At 37.0% G+C, this 20,238-nt stretch overlaps 3 protein-coding genes across 4 annotated transcripts; 1 reads left to right on the forward strand and 2 right to left on the reverse strand.

Annotated features, from left to right (window-relative positions):
- Positions 1-655: 655 nt before the first annotated feature.
- On the reverse strand, positions 656-1,093 carry RB195_025767 (uncharacterized protein; the record flags this gene model as incomplete). Its single annotated transcript, XM_064214043.1, has 2 exons — positions 656-825; positions 910-1,093. 2 exons carry the CDS (start codon positions 1,091-1,093, stop codon positions 656-658), a joined length of 354 nt encoding a protein of 117 aa, XP_064069924.1.
- Positions 1,094-3,921: 2,828 nt separating this feature from the next.
- Positions 3,922-8,788, forward strand: RB195_025768 (uncharacterized protein; the record flags this gene model as incomplete). 2 transcript variants are annotated; one of them, XM_064214044.1, is made up of 7 exons in its annotated part: positions 3,922-4,169; positions 6,103-6,265; positions 7,361-7,477; positions 7,544-7,616; positions 7,677-7,808; positions 7,982-8,073; positions 8,609-8,788. In XM_064214044.1, 7 exons carry the CDS (start codon positions 3,922-3,924, stop codon positions 8,786-8,788), a joined length of 1,005 nt encoding a protein of 334 aa, XP_064069925.1. The 2 variants fall into 2 exon arrangements, with proteins under 2 accessions (XP_064069925.1, XP_013309380.1); XM_013453926.2 differs by lacking the exon at positions 3,922-4,169 and having other exon boundaries at positions 6,116-6,265.
- A 600-nt stretch (positions 8,789-9,388) lies between these two features.
- RB195_025769 (uncharacterized protein) lies at positions 9,389-18,926 on the reverse strand (the record flags this gene model as incomplete). Its single annotated transcript, XM_064214045.1, has 6 exons — positions 9,389-9,420; positions 11,379-11,491; positions 11,601-11,694; positions 11,771-11,882; positions 11,953-12,039; positions 18,885-18,926. 6 exons carry the CDS (start codon positions 18,924-18,926, stop codon positions 9,389-9,391), a joined length of 480 nt encoding a protein of 159 aa, XP_064069926.1.
- Between the last annotated feature and the right edge of the window lie 1,312 nt (positions 18,927-20,238).

Raw genomic sequence — 20,238 nt, forward strand, 5'->3', positions numbered from 1 at the left:
GAGCGCGCCAGCCCTGTGCGGCGCCGCATCTTCCGGGCCGTTTTTTACGGCAATTATGAAGAAATGGACGAAACCACATCCCTCTCCATGATCTATGACCCCGTATACGAATACTCCACCTGAAATCTGCACCACCTCAGATCCGTGGGGTGATCCCTTTAAATCAAAGCTTTATGAATATTTTCTCAAAAATTCACTCATATTCTTTTGTGTAAGCGGTTTCAGTAGTGCTTATAATCGTATACAGTAATATTTACAAAGTTGTTACAACGACAAGCTCATCTCAAATTGTCCTCTCATCAATTTTATAATCATTGTGCTGAAGAAAATAAACTTTCACGAAATATCTGGTTGAGAACACGGTTACAAAAGTGCTTTAATGTAACTAGTGGAACTAGTGGAAGTGTCCCTAAAGAGAGTTCATTAATAGTCACATCAAATTCTATCAAAGGTCGTTCGTCATTTCTAGAGAGGACGAAAGAAAATTTAGGGCATACCATTCGCTTCTGTATATTTTGTGCAATACTTTTTTAGAATAAGGAACTCCACACAGAACTTCTTCCTTCTTTGCAATCCCAGTATCGTCTTGAACTTGTTATTGTGTGAGGAAATAGTTTCTATTCAAAATTTATTGTACTGTAGAACATTGAGCAAATTAGCAGTCTCTGCTGTCCCTACTGTTGCATCTTCTTCCACTGTGGCGTCGACTGTCGCTGCTGCTGTGACGTCTACGATGTCTTCGGTGATGTCTACCGGTATAGAAGGGATTTGAAAGGGTGAAATCCCATACAGGAGGGAACCATCCGCCAGGGTATCCTTGGTAGACTGAAAAAAAAAACATCAGATTTGTATTATTTCATGATTTCTTCCATGGTCTTAAGAAGAGTTATGCAAAAAAGAAAAACTTACAGAAAGGAGGGTGATAATGTCTAGGTTCTTGTTGAATCCACATTCTCTTGTACTTCAGAGGATAGGCTTGTGGTTGACCGAGCTGTGGATATTGTTGAGGTGGAGCGGCAGCTGGTGGACTCCCGTACGGAGGCATTGCTATTACCACACCAAGGATAGCAAGAAAAGCGAAAAAGAGGAACATTTTCTAAAAATTGCAAGCTTATGATGTACAAGTTATTGAAAAAAACTTAGAAAAAATTATATCTGGTGAAATGATGGTATGGCTAATAGTTTCATCGCAGGCTTTTATACCGCGGAAAAATTGTTGCTATTTCAAATTTCCATGCATTCCTTAAGCTATAATCACCATTATTAGAAAACATTTAATCGCTGGAACTAGTGAAAAAAGGCCAAGAAAAATCAATGATAACGGGAATTTTTGACATTTCGTCGTCTTTTCAGGGTTAATTAGTGTCATTATTAATTTCTTCGCTAATAACAAAGATGAATCAGAGACATTATAGTCAGCTAAAATGTTTACCTATTGTTTCTGGAGAAGCAATTATCGATATTTTCGAACAATGAGCACGCATCATAGTAAATGACTCTACACCGGAAAGTACAAATCACCAACGTAACTTGTTTAAAATCGTCCTTCTGTTAAAAAAAAACCTGTAGTACTATTTTTCTAATTCGTAGTATTTAAAAAATTAGTAAACTATTGATCTGTCATTATAAATTACCACTCACAAAATTTCAAGAAAATTTTCGAGAAAATTTGTAGTAATTTTGTTGTAATTTGTAGAGAATTGTTCCCATAGCAATTTTTTGAACGCTTTCTTACATTGATCTTTCTCATCCGGCGACAATTGCTCTGAAGGGATAGAGGGAAACTGCCGTCTGGAACAGAAATGGTAAGATATCTCTTATTTATGCAGACACCAACAGCATTTGATTCCGTAAGATCTTTGTAGCAAAATAGGAAATTAATACACAGGAGATTTCAAAGAAATAAACTTGGTCGTTTCTAATTTTTTGTCTTTTCTGGATACGGAAGTGAACGATTTATCCGAGAATGAGTGGAAGAGCAAGTTTTCATTACCTGTTGCTCAATTTTAGGCTTGTTACAGCTTCTTTTATCGGAAGTTCTCGATTTTTTGATGTAAACGTATGCCCTTTTCTCATATATTTAATAACATCTGCGTGTGTATTCAGAGCTTTCTTCCTATTTTTTCTTTCGCTCTATGTAGAGGCATTCTTTTGCTTTATTTTCGTGAATATGTACACAAACGTTTCAATTTTCGAAGAGTATCTTATTTTCTAATACTTTGTACTTTTTTCCAGAACGTCTATAGGATAATCCACTACGAGAATAGTAAGCCTTTTTGGAGCGAAGAGGGATGGAACGTGTTTAGCTGTATAGATTAAGCAGGAATTAATGTCACGTTGATTGTTTGTGCTAGTTGTCCTTGTTCCAGTGCGGGTATCTCATTTCATATTCATCCTCTTCATTCTCTGTTAGAACACACATGTCTATTTCATCTATTCCTCTTCGAATAAGTAATGAATAGAGTTGAATGGATCTTCGACAAAGTTCACACATATTAATTTGATGCTCGATTTCTTTAAGAGATTTCCCTTATTTTCCTAGCAAACACATGTTTTGTTCTACTCCACTTTTAGAATAACGCCATCATAACAGTTATACCTTCCAACCCTCCTCTGCTTTCTCACCGTTATGGAATTTTTTCACCTCGCAATAATAGAAAGTTATGTAACTGACCAAGAATCTCAGATACTGTGAGAAGAAACAGGTTTTCTATAACACAAATGGTAACGAGGACCGGGAAAAAATATCCTTAATAACTTTGTTTGTGATGTTTTTTTCCATCCCATTTTTCTGAAGCTTTCAAGAGAGAAAAACAAATGAAACACTTTCCAATAGTCCGAAAAGTCGTGATTTAATTTCTTTTCCAGTGACATTTTGCAAAAACAGTAGTTAGACGTGCTTTCTATACTCTATAGAATATTAATTGTTGAAATTCTCTCATATATATATTATATGCATTATCTATATATACTATTATATTATATTCTCTTCTATATTTCAAAGAACTTGAAGCAAACAGGTCACAGCTCAGGACTAAGATTCTATATTTGGGGTGGAAATATTCCAGAAGTTATTTGGAGCACTTCATCTATAACAAAAAATTTCTTAGCAACGAACACCGTTACTAATGATATTCTCTTCCTTTATTTGCCTCTACTATAGCACAGATTTCTACTTCATCGATGTCACTTTTATAGTGTACCATATTTTAATTTATATATTTATTTGTATTTGAATTATTCTTGTACTTATAAGTTATTTATTTATCTTCAAATTGACCTAGAAGGTCACAACGTATTTATCACTGGCAGAATAACCTTATAGTGATTTTTTAAAATCTGATTATGATTGTCAAATATACACATTTCCTGGAACGCCCTACTTATCCACTAAATAAGATAACACTTCTGAAATCAAGCCAGGGCCCTCATTCAATTATATTGCTCTACGTTTCTGTGACAGCTTGATTTATTGCGCTTGGCGGCTCATGCCCTTATGAACACGTTAGCGGCAACATTAACTCCGTCCACCTCTCGTAGGTTCAACAGCCAACTCGACGCCTACCTGCATGCACCTAAATAGGTCCATTATAATGGTAATTGCATGGTAATGCTAGGCGCTGAAATCGTCGAACAGGTTCTTAAATTCAGGTGAGACATGGGAACAACACGTATAAATCTCCTCCCGAAAAAAGTGGAGGTGTTACTAACCTATAAGTAGTTGAAGCCTCGTCAAGGAGGCAATCTGTGGGTTCATCAGAACACGTTTCTAATTTGCGGTCAGGTAGCAACCGTGCGAATAACAACTGGCCACCTAGCAACGCTATTTATTGTCCTACGTCAGGATGTGAAGCGTTTTCCTCAGTTTGAAGTTGTGTGTAAGATGTCCAAATATGGAAATTTCGATCCGAGAATCCTGCAATGTACGTATGTGGTGCGCGGGTTGCGCTAATGATCCCCCCTTTACCACCTGGCTGGCGCACACTCGAATCAATCATTCAAGGCCAAGCCAACCTCGACGACGAGTACTACCTTTGCCCATACTCATCATCGACGGATATTGCATTCCGTGATATTCGCTCTTTCTGGAATAACGACTCCGGGATTTTCACCGCGCTTGCTAATTGGATTTCCGCAAAATATTGCATTGATACGTTCTTCGTTCTCCGGTCTTTTTTATAAGTACATATGCACTACGGACAATACATCATCTCGTGCTCGGATTCGTCTCAAATAACAATCCTTTTTCACCGTCCCTCAGCTGCCAACCAGATTCCATAATCCTGTTTTTCTGGGCTTTTTCCCGATTAGCAAAGCAGTTTCTCGAGAGTACAAAAATTCTTCAAATACTGAATAAAGCTGCAAGTTGGACGGGGAGGACCAAACATAAAATTCATAGAGGGGATTGCATTTATAAATATCTTCTTCCAAATTACTCTTTATGTCCTACTTTTTCTTTTACTGTTGTTTTTGTGGTCTCCAAAAAAAAAAAGAATTTGTCACTTTTCCATTTTTTCACTCCCTGTAATGACAGGATTGGTTCACCTGGTCAGTTATTTTTATCTCATTCAGTTACAACACCACTACAAGTGAACTCAATTGATTTTATTTCGAAAAAATAAACCTTGATTTTTTGATGAGGATTTGGACGAGACGTGGTCTTAAGTGGTTGTAGTTAAGCATTTACTCCGCCAAAATTCCAGCCCCTTTCTGGAGCAAAATATTTTTTTTTAATTTCAGTGAAAAAAATGAACCACCAACACAATTTATATTTCGTAAGTGTAAATAGTGGCAATAATATATGTATCGTCAGATTTGTATTTGTTATAATGCACATTATTTCCGTTATTTTTAAGCGTTGAAGAAATCCTAATGGAAATAACCACGTATTTAAAGAAATCCACTCTGCACATGTACGGTGAACAACGTTTAGGCGATCCGCAGGAATGCAAAATTTTTTTTACATGCACATCCAGAACATTTGGTAATTTCTGGAATTTTTCATCGTTGAACTAGCAAATCTCTTTTGACATTGTTGTTTTGTGGTTCACGTCGCCACTCAACGTAACAATTCACTCTTCTCCTCGTTCTGCCCACCCTTGCCTTTGATTCAAGTGTTCGGCCTGGATGCATTGTCCGTGCACACACACATACGATGCATACATTGTTCACGAAATATCCGTTAGGTGCGGAAATGCGTCAATTAGTTGTCCAATCGGTGGTCACTCATCGAATGAGCTTAGGAACTACACGCTAGTGCCTTCATTTAGTTGATTAAACTCGTCTTGTTCGGCCTTGTATCTGGCTTAATGAGTTTCTTGCCAGGTCTGATACCTCACAAGGATATATTAGTTTCGTTTGAAAAATCGAGGCACGCCGAGGTTTCCTTTTCAAAATGTTCTCAATATTTTACGGAAACGTGCACTCTTAAACTAGTACCACTATCGATCTCTTTGCCCATACTTTGTATGGGCGCGATAAATACGTATAGTTTTTCTGCGCCGACTGACCTCAACAGCACCGATCCGTAAAATTTTGGCGACAGTGTCGTATCCTAGCGGTTGGTTCATCCTTTGCAAAACGTTGCATGGTTTTTTTTGGTGCAACATTAATGCATAGTTGGTGAATGTGGGCGTGTTCGGCTTAGAACTATTAAGAAAATACAAAAAAAAGATTAAACTTGATTATTTTTGGTTTTTGAAATTCTTTTTTTTATTTCCTCAAGTTCACTGTTGTTTTCACCACTATGATAGCAAACAAACAGTATCATTGAACATTTTTTCAAGCGAAAAATAGCCTATAAACTAGTAGTTACAGATTTATGAGAAAAAACTCGCATATTTCATCCTCCCAGTTCCAGAAATAAACACTTCCACTACTCCACAGTAAACACTTCCTCAAATGTTAGTCTGTTACGCTCAATTAAATGATCCCTCTTCAATGGCACATGATTATCGATTAACTGTACTGTTTTCCGCACCTTTTTCGCTTCCTACACCTCTTCTCACTTGTTTTCGTCGTTGAATCTGTTTACTTACAATCCCTTGTATGTCAATACTTCCCATTGTGGTGAAGTCCGAAGACTAAGAGCATTATTTTCAGGATAAGATATCGCATGGCTCAAGAAAAAGGACGATTTGCACAGACATGTATTCTTGTAGTAGCTCTCGTCCTTATTATCATTTCGTTCGCTTTAAGTGCAGCCGGATTGTTCAGCCCAAGTTGGCAAGTAGTCGACATCCGTGAATTCCGAGCCGAACATCATGTGAGAATTTTTAATTACATTTTTACATTCGCGACGCTTTCAGATTGAATGAAATGTTGTCTGGTCTGTATGAAAGCGAACACAGACCCTTTCTTCACAACATATGCATTTTTTGTACAAGTTTTCGTTATCAATTCTTATGAGTACGGAGTGGAGTTCTACTAAAAGCATCTTTTTGTGGACATCTTCGCTTCAACTTTGGCTAAAATGTACAAAAGAGCGTAAGAAGAGGATCTGGTAATTTCCTTAGATAGTCTTTGAGGCGACCTGCTGGGAACAGTTCGTCCTTGGTTCGCCTTGAACGCCACCGAGATAGATCCCTTCATCGATCCTTCTACGGGAGAATCGATAGGAGGTTTTTTGTCTGAGTTCCGACTCCCAAAAGAACTGTCAAGAAGTCAAAGAATTTCTGATACAATTGATATTCTACCAGTGTTATAAACTAGTTACGTAGTCATAAAGCTTGCAACTGAGCCACTCATAGTCACTCATAAAAAACGCTTTGCCTTCACTTTAAAAAAAAGATATCAAGAACACTAACGAGAATATGTAAAAGTAGTAAGTAGAAAAAGTAGTCTCTAAAGAAATTAAGTTCGCTGATGACTCTACCCACTCACTAATAAGAGAGAGGAAGAGGAAGAAGAGAAGATAGTTCAGCATGAGAAGCTATCTAGTATGCAGTCGTAGAAATTTGTTGGTCGTGGAATTTGAGGAATAGCCCCAATTTTGTTTTTCCAAAAAACCGTATATGAATTTATTATACAAGGTGTATGTATACATTCAATGAACTTTTCAGTGGAAGAGTCATTATCTTTTTTACCTTTTTTTTAGTTATTTTTTTAAAATTTCCTTCTTGTGAGGCGTATCTCAAACTCTATACGTTGGAAAAAGAGTTGCGAGACACCATCTTCTTATATGGGGGATTGCACACCTTTTTATGTATTGGTGTATACCTCACGAGAAAATCTTGTTCTTTTTTCTTTGACAGGAAATTCCTACTTTATAAATTAGCAAAAGTTGCATAAGATTTGATTTTTATTGGTACAGTGAAGGAAGTTAATTTTAAATTTTTCAATTAATGAAGCCTTATTTTAGCACGGTCTCTGGTTGGATTGTGCACGTGCTGAGCGTTATCTCGCTGCTGTTGGACGTGATTACGGAGGCGGGCAAGCATTGCACTGCACGTACAAATTCGATCAATCGGCTGATCAGGTAGTAAAGTTTTACGCTCATTGGATTCCTTAGTGGATTTTCCATAGTTATTCTATGAATTTTAAGTTGATCGATGAAAATATCGAGGATATCGATCAAAACAGTGCGGCCGGCGAAAGCGAACATCATCATTTTTTTGGTATTTTAAGAAATTATTCAACAATTCCCTAGGTACTCATTCATTAAAACTGGAATTTAGCTTGGCACAAGGCCGTCCTTGGTTTTCTCATCGTATCACTATTATTTTCGTCGTTTGCTCTTTGTTGTGGTCTCTGCGCGCCGTGCAATGGGGGATGTGCCGTGATTTTTACCGTATTTGTATTTCTTGCATGTAAGTTTACCATGTACAGCTCTTTTGCTCTTCTTTCACATTTCAATGATATTTCTCCATAACCATAAACGCTCCCATTTTTTGCTGTGATCTTTTCCACAGCGGATTCTCTATTCGCATCAGTTAAAGGCTCCTAAGCAGGATTTTCCAGAAATTTGTGGATTTATTTGCAGTTTTCATCGCTGTTATTGGTGACGGAGTTTTCTTTTTTGCCGCACATCGTGTGGATAACCGATTTGTTCAAGGACTTGTGGGCACGTACGAGGTTAGTGCAAGAATTCGATTGTTCCCATCCTCGTTGTCCCAGTTTTTGCCCGACATGCACTGTTTTCTGTGGTCAAAATGTTCCGATTTCCATTCTTAAACGGTACATGTATTGAAAATTTCCATGTTTTTCAATGCTGGTCTGGACTGTTACGTTCTCCAAAAAGAAAAAAGGGAAAAACAATTACGTAGTCACTAACGACTTTGTCCGTTGAATTTTCCGCTTTTCACATTTAAACTGCAAAACTTTGACTTCAACATTTTTTTTAATTTGAAAGAAATTCAAATTGGTAAAAACTTCTGCGAAGATCGTAGTGAGAATCGTGCATTTCTAGAAGGAAATTAGTTCGATATTTAAATGGTTTCATTCATGTTTGAAACAGTGGATAAAATTTCATAACAGAGATATTTTGAGGATAATATTTAAAGGCATACGTATTATTGCCGCATCATAAAAATATTGTTCAGTTTCCTCCCTTCCAGCTTTCTGCTATGTCATAAGTTCTTGAACACAGACCTAAAGTCTATGATTTCAGCAAAGGATTGGCGTTGCCTTTTATTTACATGGTTCTGGAACTCTCGTATTGATGTTGGCCTTTTTAATATCCGTAGTAGCCGCGTATCAAATCCTGAGGAAAGCCGAGTTATCCAGTTCGTTACCTCTCCGAGAATTGGCGCCACTTTATGGAAGCCGGATGAGAGAGACTTTCGCATAGATTTTCAAATATATGAAAAGGGTTTATTGTCTGTTGAGAACCTCATGGAGGTACGTATATAATGTTATTTGCCTATTTTCTCTTGTTCTACATTCGATTGCTGCCTCGCTGCTGTTCACTTCTTTCTCTGATTAGGAAGTCTTCCATTATTTATGACGTTGGTGCATAAATAATCCATGTCATTGTTTCTGAATTTACTGATCTCCGTTGTTTTGCCAGATCTATGATGTGCCCATGGATAAAACTGCTCCTGTATTTCCTCCTGTTAATCACCCTCCTTTATACCGTATGAACATCACAGAACACATAAATGACTTATGAATGAAATAATCTGATTAGAAGTTTAGATCACAAATTTGAGAGGCAATGAATGGGTGATGAATGTCGGATACATTCAGTACTTAGGCCATTATAATTTTGCGGCAAAAAAAAATGCCACCGTTTCAATAGAATGCTGAACGCTTACGAGAGAACAACAACGTAGCGATTACTGGGATTAGTGTATAAATCAATTTTGATATGAATAATCTGGATTATTAGTATTAAATGAGTACATATGAAGTACAGCAGGAACGTAATGTTGCGATTAGACCGACGTTCTCACTTCCTTCTCGTCATCATCTGACAAAATTCTGAAATATTAGATTTTTTTTTTCAAGCATTCCACATATTTGTACAACTAAATACATATAGAAATATGTGTAATGAAATGAAGAAACAATTATGTTGTTTAGGTTTTATGAGGTGAATAATATAATATAATGCAAGTGTTGTGAATACAGCATATTTAAAGGCATCACTCCACGAATCTGAGGTGGTACGGATTTCAGGTGGAGTATTCGTATACTGAATAGCAGATTATGGAGAGAGAGGTGATTCCGTCCATTTCTTCCTAATTGCCGTAAAAAACGGCAAGGAAGATACGGCTTCAGGTGTTTTGGCGTACTATTTTCTACGGGAGTTACGAGAATTCGAGGAGACGTTACAAGGAGTTCGACTGGAGCGCGCCAGTCTTGTGCGGCGTCGCATTTTCCGGGCCGTTTTTTACGACAATTAGCAAGAAATGAACGGAATCACCCCCCTCTCCATAGTCTCCCATCCCGTACACGAATACTCCACCTGAAATCTGCACCACCTCAGATTCGTGGGGTGATGCCTTTAAACAGACCAAAAGCACCTCATATTTGATATGGAATGCCACATTCCGGTTAGGTTACTGTAGATTATGTATACTTGCACTGAAAAAACAAATAATAGAGAAATTAAAACTTTTTGTTGGGATAATATGGGAACAACTGTTTTTTTTTTAGCAACAGATAACTACATAAAGGAGAACAGTAAGCAAAATCCATGCGCAAATATTGCTGGATTTTTCCACATGATTTTATTTACTGATCACTTTTCATCTCTTTTACGTAGCAAATTTGTTTTGATTTTAAACATACAGATTCATCCCACCTACAATCCTCAATTTCTACTCCATCCTTCAACAGCACCATATTATAATATTATCCAACCTCAATGAATGTTTTCGACAAAGTTTTTTTTTGTTTACATTCAAATAGACCGATATTTTCCACATTTCGAAAATGACTAATTTCGAGCATCATTTTCAGTAAATTTGAAAACTTCTCCTTTTACATGACTTTATTTTTGCAATCAGGGCACAAAGGCAGTACTACAAGGGATAATCCTCCTCTTCGAAAGATTACAAAAATTACGGGTACGGTGAGAAAAGTTGAGATTAAACAAATATTTTCCCCGCTGACAAAGATTACATCAAAATATTGTCACCGGATACGTTATTTACGGGAGATCCCTTCAAATTTCCTGGCATGTTCTTTATTTCGTGGTACATTATTTGGTGTAAGATGCCATCAACATTCATATACCAAAACCGGTAACGTAGGAATTCGAATCGCGCTGACCCTATTAGTGGATGATTAGTTGAATACCATCAAGTACCGAAGGTACTATTAATATTGACAATTTTCACTTTTTTACGAAGTTTCAATGAAATATCTTAAGGTTTGTTCAAAGGTCTATGAAAAGGGTTGAAAACAGTTCGTATGAAAAGGAAACATTTCTCAGGCATTTAATAAAATTGAGCTCGTCTTGGAAAAAAAAAAAACTCTAAGAGGACAAGGAAGTCAGAGTGTGGTTGAAGTTGGTCAGATCGGCCACAGCGAAAGATTAGGTGAAAGATTTTAAGAAAAATCAATGGTAATACGAAAAAAAGTTGAGGAGAAAATAAAAAAAGATGGTACAGACGATTCTTTTTTTGTTACTTATTTCTGTTGAAATAGTTAATACCATGGTTAATTCTATTCTATGACGATTAATCTAAGAGTTTAGAAATGTTTTTTCTCTAGGTATTTCTGGAAATAAGATTTTTTAGTTGTTTTTGAGAATGTGAAAGGATTCTCGCTCTCACTATCGTTTCTGGAAATCTAGTTTCTACTGGATACCTCCATTCGGTATCTTTCATTAAAGTTCAGTAAGCAGTTCATTTTTTTTTTGAAATTTTCAAATGATAAAGCAATTCAGAATACAAAAATGAATGAATTCATGCAAAAACAAGTGAACTAACCTTGGAAATTAATCTTTCCATCGTTATTGGCATCCACGTGCTTATAAATAGCTTTTATATCTTGATCAGAAAGGGAGTGGCCCATTCGTTGGAATGCTGTTCGAAGTTCAGATCTGAAAATACCTTGAATAATCCAGAAAAAAAGCAGTGAAAACCACATTTCAACAGCATTGTTTCCTTAAAATCGTCCTAGGTGTATTTTCGCAATTATCGATCGATTACCTAGTTATGTATCCGTCGCCATCAACGTCCAACTCCTCAAAAACGGCTTTTAATGAAAGCGAAAGCGGATTTGCATGGGCAATTTGGAGAAATTCTGGAATTGAAAAGGATGACTCCCTACTAGCACCTATAATTTGATTCAAATGGAGAAAATACTGTGGAATGCCCACCTTTGAAGTCAATGTTCCCGTCATGATCCTGATCGGCTGCGTTGAACATTGCATCCAACTCTTCCTCCGTTGGTGACTGACCCATCTTTTGCATCACAGACCGCAGTTCGTCCTAAAATATTCTCAGTTCACAAAGTTACATTCCAGAAAGGGGCTAAAATTTGAGCAGATCACAAGCAAACCCTCTGAATGAATCCGTCTCCATTTAGGTCGAACTCGCGGAATATGCCCTTAAGGTCCTCATCTCGAATCTCGCCGATATCCCCGCCCTAAACGCAAACATACTTCATCAGTTTCCGAAAAGTTTGGCAACATGCAAAAAGCTAAAGCCATGAGTGGATTAGTTTATAACTGCAGAAACCATGTTACTTTTTTTGGACCCTGCTTCGGAAACAGAATAAATCAAGATCTAGAACCAATTGCGTTAGGAAGTAGGCGCATTTGACATGTCCGAAAAAATTCATCTGCATTTGCTGTTTTATAGTACGGGAGTTTCAGGATTTCACAAAGTAGAAATCATTATTATATTTTTCTATTTGATAAAAATCGTGTGCAAGTAGTATTCCCGGAATTTTCCTCTCGAACAGCTGAAAAATTAAGAATAAGCAGATTTGTTGTCACAAGCGGAATATCATTCATGTAAGAACGAAATCCTTTGATGTTTTCTATCCTGTTTCAACTGTTTAAAAAAAACAGAGCCATTTAAGGATATCCTGAGTAAGATGTGAGGTAAGGAAAGGAGGGATATTATTAATTATTATATTATTGTAAATTTACGCTGAAAGTGAAATAGTACCTTTAAAAACCCTAAAGCACTAAAGTGCAATGAAGCAACATATGATCAGCTGATAAGAGACAAAATCATGTTTATTATCTCTGTGAACTATAAAAAGATGAGTAGTCCCCTATCTTTACGCTTCTTTATGTACATTTCCCAAGCGCACTGATTTTGTACGTTCAAACTTCCTCCATTTATACATTCCACCCTGGATCTTTTCAAGGTAAAAGGTATTAGATCTATTTCGCCACCTCGAGATCTTTTCTAGGTTTTGATATGCTGGATTTTCTGTGATTTATAGATAGTCAAGACGATCACTTTCACTCCCTGAAATATGTATGTGTGTGTTTATCTCATCTTTACCTAATGTCCCTGGTACTCAAATTATTTCCTTGCATGACTAATCCAGAAGTTGATATGATAATTTCATCAAAACTATTTCTCCGAGATTTTCTTGCATTTCTGCAATCTTGTGCAGAAGGTATGGTCACGGAGGTAGTAGCCAAACATGTTCTGCTTTGCTTAATCATGCAGCTGACCTCCATGATTTTTTCCCTGAAGAACACTTTAGGATTTTTTCAATTTATATATGCAACCTTTCATTAGTGTCAATAATCGTGGGCGTGAAGTCACGAAAGGAACAGCCAAGCTCTTGTAGTCCTTAAATGACTAACCGCTGACTAAAGCATTCATCTACATATAGTACGAGCGTTTGTGGATAACTTTTGTGGAAAACTATTGTTTTATTATTTGTGTTTCGAATAACTTGATTTGCGTTATATTTGGAGAGCCTGATGAGAAGATTCAGGAAGAATGTTTTCACTGTTGCTTTTTTTAAATTAAAAATTCCGTTCTAAATATAGCTGGCATATTTTCAGTTAAACAATATTGTTGTTTTAAATCTGAAGCGAATGTAAATGTTTAAAGTGTCGCCGCTCATCGTATCGGCTTCGATTTCTAAACAATTTTTCCTAAGATACTGTATTTGAAAACGATATGCACGGAGCAATGTGTAGGCGCATATGCATTCTTAAATCCTCATGAGCGATATTATTATCCGAACGTGAAAAGATTCAAGAAAGCAGATTTCACGCTCGATTTTTCTTAACTCTAAGCATTTTAGAATTGGCATCCATACATAAATTTTGGGGATAAGGATTAATACGTGTCTAGCCTCTCTGCTTAAAAAGGGAACAGTTAGTGAAATAAGTTAAAACGTGGCGAATTGACGTACATGACATGTTTACGAGAAGAATTCCCTATTGCTGAAGTCTAATTTTGAAATCTCTCGATTAAACGGTCGAGTGATCCGCGAAGAACGTGTTTTCAATCGTTGCCTCTTAGCTCGAGAGAGGTGAACGAACAGGTCGCCAATTCGGCAATACACTCAGGCAATTCTAATCAATGGACATGTCATGTACAACAGAGAACATCGTTGAAATCCAGAAACAAACCACAATGAGCACTTGAGTGGTGCGAAATGTGTATTCTGCGTTCAAAAATGATTTAACTACCTTTTTGTTTAAAATAAAAGAAATCCACAAAAATGTACATATCTGTACATCAATGTCAGGTCAGTGTCGCTCTCAAAATAGGATCTTTTTTAACGGTTGCTCTCAAAATCGCAAAAAAAAACCTAGATTTACTCGTCTTCCTTCAATGACATCAGGGAAAAAAAAAACAAAAAAAAACGAACGCACCACGTGCTTATCTATTGCATTCTGTCGTTCCTAATGAAAAAAGAACAACTTCATGCCTCCTTAACGTGTCTACTAAAAAAAATTCGTAAAATCCTCTTAACTCAAGATAAACTTCTGTCAGTTTTTTGAATTGTCATTTTAGTAAGAATCGTCAATTAAACAAAGTTACAAAAATATACTAAGATGATCTTAGACCTATTGGAAAATGTTTTTCTCTTTTCATGTTCACACATTTCATCCGTAAAATAAGTAAAATGTGAAATTCTAGGGGTGAACTAGATCCATAAACATTTGGAAAAATTGGTGAATTTTTACACGTGAAAAATAACCCAATTTTCGCCTGTTGAAAGTCGACCTATTCTGATTCTGAAACCTCCCAAAATGCTACAACATCTGATCATATTTATTCAACATTTCTATTTGGCAAACTGACACTTCGATACGTTTCTGAAACTTGATTTTTTTTTGTTTATTAAAAAAAATCCAACCTGTTACACCAAATATGTGTATTACCTCAAATATAGAACGATACCTTCAACAGCTAGTCGAGAACATATGATTTTTATTTCAAATGTTTCTTCGAGTGTTTATTTTCTACGAAGTACTTGCAAATAAATACCGTGAAAACTATTTTCTCAATATGATGTTTTTAGTCGATTTCAAAGAACTTTGAAATATGATCTCTTCTGGATGGCAGATAAGAAACAGTTAAAGTTCTCATGAGAAAGGCTTGCTATCAAATCTCCATTCCGTATGAAAAATAATATTTTGGTGGAGGTTTCAAAACCTCCTCTAGAAGGCGATTGGAAATCGAGCCTTGACGTTTAAATATGCAAAAATGTTCAAGCGTTTGAAAAAAAGAACACAATATATGTAGCTATTTTTTAAGATGAATATGAAGCGCATATCAGCATTACTTATTACAATTATCAATCTCTAAACACTCTTTCTATTTTATAGAGTTGTTTTATTCATTTTTTATTTTTAATTCTTCAATCTGTTCTTTTCGAAAAGCAGTTCGACTGCCGTTTTCTTGACATAACTGACAATTTTGGTATGAATTACTAGAGTACATAGCTTCAGGAAGCGTTGAAGGAAATTTTCAATCGTAAATTCTTCTCATCAGAACAGTTTAGCAATTAATTTAAAAAAAAGTGTGTAAATCAGAAAAAAAAACGCTGTCCGCAGGACAAAAAAAATTAAAAGCATTAGTTCGGATAACAAAGTAATTCCTAACACGTAGGTGTTGGACTGTGATCGGGCCTATGCGTCTTGGGATAGCTTAAAATACGTTAAGTTTATAGTGAGCCAGCTTCTTGAAAAGTACTGGACGTGGATTCGAATTTTTGTCACTCTTTCAACACTTCCCTTCGTTCTATAATCACCTTTTGCGCTTAGTAAAAAAAAGATGCTTCTGAGCATTTTTTCCTTGTCTCTGTACAAATTTCGTCTTAAACACTACCTGCCACCAGATAGAACTCGATACTGTAAATTTTCCCGAACCACATCTTTCAAAACATATATAGGGAGATCCTGTCCTATCAAGATTTCCTGACAGAGAGCAACTAGTTTACTACAAAAAAAAGTTGTCAAATGCTTGGCAGCATGTTTCTTACTAAAATATTCTTAAATGAGGGTATAGTTCAACAGAATTAGGTCATCAACAATTACTTATGCGAACACTACAATAAAAATTTATGTTACATATGGAACCCGTGAAAATAGCTCATACAGACTACATGTAAATCATTCAAAACCGTGAAATTTTCGTAGCAGATGCCTTGAGTCACCAAAAAAAGAATTAATATTCTCACAAAATTAAGAGTTTTCACGTCACTTATCAGTTATGAAAAATTTTGTAAAAAGAAGAATTTCACATGTATGTTTGGTTATTTGCAGAGCAATCAAGTAAAAATAGTGGTACTAGCAAATAAACGAGTCAGCAACGTTTATTTTGCGTACCAGTTTGGTGACTAGCTAGCGTGGGTGTGATGATATATGTATTTATTTGGAGTTTATAGATGTTGAGTAAGACTTCCGAGAACGTTCGGAAAAAGAACTCAATTGGATCCGGAAAATAACAAAATTTTCTTTTTTGGTGCAAACTTTGCCAGCGAAAGCTAAACTTGACCTATGTGTGCTCCCGAAAAAATTACTTTGAAAGATTTTTCACTTGGGAATATGCACATTTTTAGAGAGGGAAAATTGAAGTGAGACTATGTAATTTCTAAAGAAAAGCATGATTTAAAAAACAGAGAGGTAGAATGAATTCCTCTTAAAAATGCTAGATTATTTCCGCGGATCCAGTAGTTCTAGTTGGAATGAATGACAAAAGACCTTTTTTATGCCAAGAAGCAGTATCTTTAAGCAAAGGTATTAACTAAATTCCAGCTAAATACAAACCTAAGGATTTCTCAGAAGTTAAGGAGAGAAGTTGTTCTCGTCTACGACAAATTGGAATCTAATTGCTAATCCTTATCTGCTCCATATTGAGATCATAACGATTCTTACTGAGGCTCCCTACTGGAGTTATTCTAGGAGTATCTTATTTGGTTAATGCCATACACAACACCGATAAAAGAATTTGAAGTGCTTTAACTAACTGAAATTTGTTCTTGTACAAAATTTTATATTGTCAATTCATAAAGTGTTATGCTGAAGTAAAATTCACAGCAGAATCAACAGAGTCGAACCGTTTGAAACGCGAAAGGCACGTGACAAACTAGTCCATGAAGACGTAGCAAAAATGTGAAAAAAAAACATTAAATTAAAGATACAACTGTAACCTGTCCACAAAAGAGATCATACAGGTTTTCCTCAGATTCGGAGAAGCAAAATGTCCTTGCCGCTAAGGAAAACCGTTGTTTAACGGAGTCATTCGCTTGAACAGTTCCCATCGCGGTGAACTTTGCTCTACGCATGAATCTGAGAGTTGATTCTCTCTTCCAGAGACCGTAATAAAGTGATAAGATGGGAAATAGCACAACATGTTGTTTGCTGGAATTTCGAATCCATGCCACTTCGTGTGGATCTCGTCTTTATGATGTTCATTCTCCTAACAATTATCCTCACCAGACTATTATAGGAAAGTTGAAACGAAATCGGCGATCGGAGCTAGTTTTCGGTTGCGACCACGCACACACACACACACACACATACATACATCGAACAACACATACAGACAGACAACTGCTGCCGATCGATGTTCTATGTCAGTTTCATTTACGAGTCGATGCATCAATATGGAGAAATTCCAATGAAAAATGCGTCCGTCACGCACAGGGATGCACATACAGTCAGTGTATATCACAAGCATATTCGCTCAGCGACCTCCACGGCTGCTTCGCAGGGAATTGAACAGGGAATTCCGATGCTGTTACCGGCGAATCACGCAACAACACAGATATTCTCGGAACAAAGGTGTTCAAACTAACTTCACCTCGGGAAAAAATTGCACTCTGCATGCAGATAAATTTTCAGTTAATTGCAATGGATTGAGTGAATGGGCAACTTTGGGAAGAGGTAGAACACGGAAAGGTAAGGAACTGTTAAGGTCCTAAAATTTTCGGAAGAGGTTCTATAAGCCTCTGCTGGCTCTTCCAGTTCAGATAAAAGAAAATTCGAAAACATTGAGAGAGGAGGAGATTTGAAAATATTGAGCGATGAGCAGAAAAAACAAAAATTAAGGCTAATTTGCGAGTTCGCAACATTTCTTGGCATTTGTTACTTCTTTTTTTGCCGAGAAACTTTGTAGTTTTCAAAGTAAATTCTATCACTTACGTACTTTCTGACGCTCTAATTTTAACGGCACCAATAAAAACGTATAAAGAACTTCAAAGAAATGTGCTCCAATTCAATGTGAAATTATCTTTCTACAACTGACGGAATCCGCCTCTTTTCCCACGGCATACTGTAGAACGGTACAAATGTTCTGGTAACAGAAAGAGTTTCTATCTCTATACAGTTTTTTCCTGAACTTCCTACTTCGTGCATCCTGAAGAATTATGGAGGATGATAGGAAATGTTGAAGTTCCAGCTGTTGCTGCTGCGCAGTCTTTGCCATCGAATAAAACAGAGTAAACAACGGCATTCAGAACTCAATTGTGTACTGGTGTTATAACAGCGTCCACTAGTTTGCGTCACTGTGTTAGAAACACTTTTCGGAAAAAAGTTTACAATTGCTAGGATAAGGATTTGCTATAGAACTTCTTGTGAAATTATATAATAAGAAGAACTACCTCGTTTTGAAACGTTTACTTTCGGAAACGCTACACGCTACAGCATTTAACTATGCAAACAAAGTGCCGGAAATAGCTTCCCAGTCAGAGGATGGTTCCGAGATCTGTTTTCGCACAGAGGCAATTAACTGCACATTTTTGATCGCGTCAAATGCCGTTATTCTTTTCCTACAAACTTCCTGTTTGCACAACATAAAGCAAAAGAGCAAACATGGGTACGCACTGACGACATAGCGATAAGAAACGAACAATAGCGTTAGCATCTGTGGAGTGAAAAGTTCATGCTGGACTTAGATCGTAGATAAGTCCGTAAAGCCACCCACACAACGTACACTCGAGCACGTTCATGCACTCGACTACAATACAGTAACCGCGTAAAAAGAGTGATCAAAAGGTACCTCTTGAGATTTGCGTGAATTACGTGAGCAACAGCTGCCCATGTGCGGTTATCGGGGACGGTACTAGGTTGAGTATGGAGGAGAGAGACGGAGCGAGTTGGTGGTTGGGGACGCGCACAGTGCGACGAACGACTGGGGCGGGCTGTCTCGCTTACTCATCCACAAAGCGACGTCGCTTGGCCACACCGACGACGACGACGACACCAGGCCGGTGGCGACAGCGGTGGCCCGCACACCGCCGCTCACCTCGGAACTTCTATAAACGAGGAGATTCGGTGGCAAGCGCAAAACATGAACGAAACATTTTCACGGCTATTTCAGAATGTAGAAGCATCGAAACGACAACGTCGCCAATCTAATCTGCATCGCTAACTGATAGGATGATGTTTACTTAAACATCGGCGAAGGAAACACTAAATTGATGTCTACAGCGCCTACTGCTGCAAATCCGTCTTTCCTCGTTGATGAAGTGGAGATCTTCCATGAATCGAAGCAAGAATTAGAGATGAGAACGTGAGAGAATTCACGAAAGCAACCACTTAGAACTCATATCTAGACAAATAAGAAACGAATGCAACGTCCCGTCATTTAAGGAATGTGGCAACTAAAGGAATAACTGGATCAGCACATAGACTGTTGAGTTCAAGTTTGATAGAGAACACAATGTAATGTCTGCGCTTACATTATCATAAACTTTACGGTACTATAGTTGCTTCACTAAGTTACTTCTTATTTCAGATCAGAAGAGTTTTAAGACGTCTTCCTGTATTTCTAAAATGGATCAGAAATATTAATTTTGCTTCAACATCGAATAGAACGGTTTTGACCCCGCTAGATGATCTTTGTGTTGAACAATAAAGTGAAATTACACTGGATCGTCCAACATTTGTACTTATACTAAGCGTTTAAGGATAAATCGAAACAATTAAGAATCCGCATTCAGAACGTAAATGTTGCAAGGAAAAGTGCAGATATTTACCTGAGAAGAAGACATGCTCACCGATACAGAAAACAATAGCACAGACGATACGAGTAGGCACACTGAAGCCAGACGAATCGACAGTAGTTGTTGACACAAAATGTTAATCCCAAAAACCCAGTCGACAAACATGGATTTATTGGAATTTGCGGAAATAATGGTTTTGGAAGGCTAACATATATCTGTTGTCTTTTTTCCTTCATACACAAATTTTAAACTGAAAATGAATGCCTACACAGCCGCCTTCTGCACAACCTCATGTATTTCTCAGCAGTTCATCAAAACTATCTTATTTGCGTCATTTAGATGGATTTCGTATCGAGGCAAACGTCAAAGGATTTGACATTAATGCTAGGAAAAACAAAAATCTAAAAG

Source organism: Necator americanus, chromosome X (assembly GCF_031761385.1).
Source record: "Necator americanus strain Aroian chromosome X, whole genome shotgun sequence".
Classification (NCBI taxonomy): domain Eukaryota; kingdom Metazoa; phylum Nematoda; class Chromadorea; order Rhabditida; family Ancylostomatidae; genus Necator; species Necator americanus.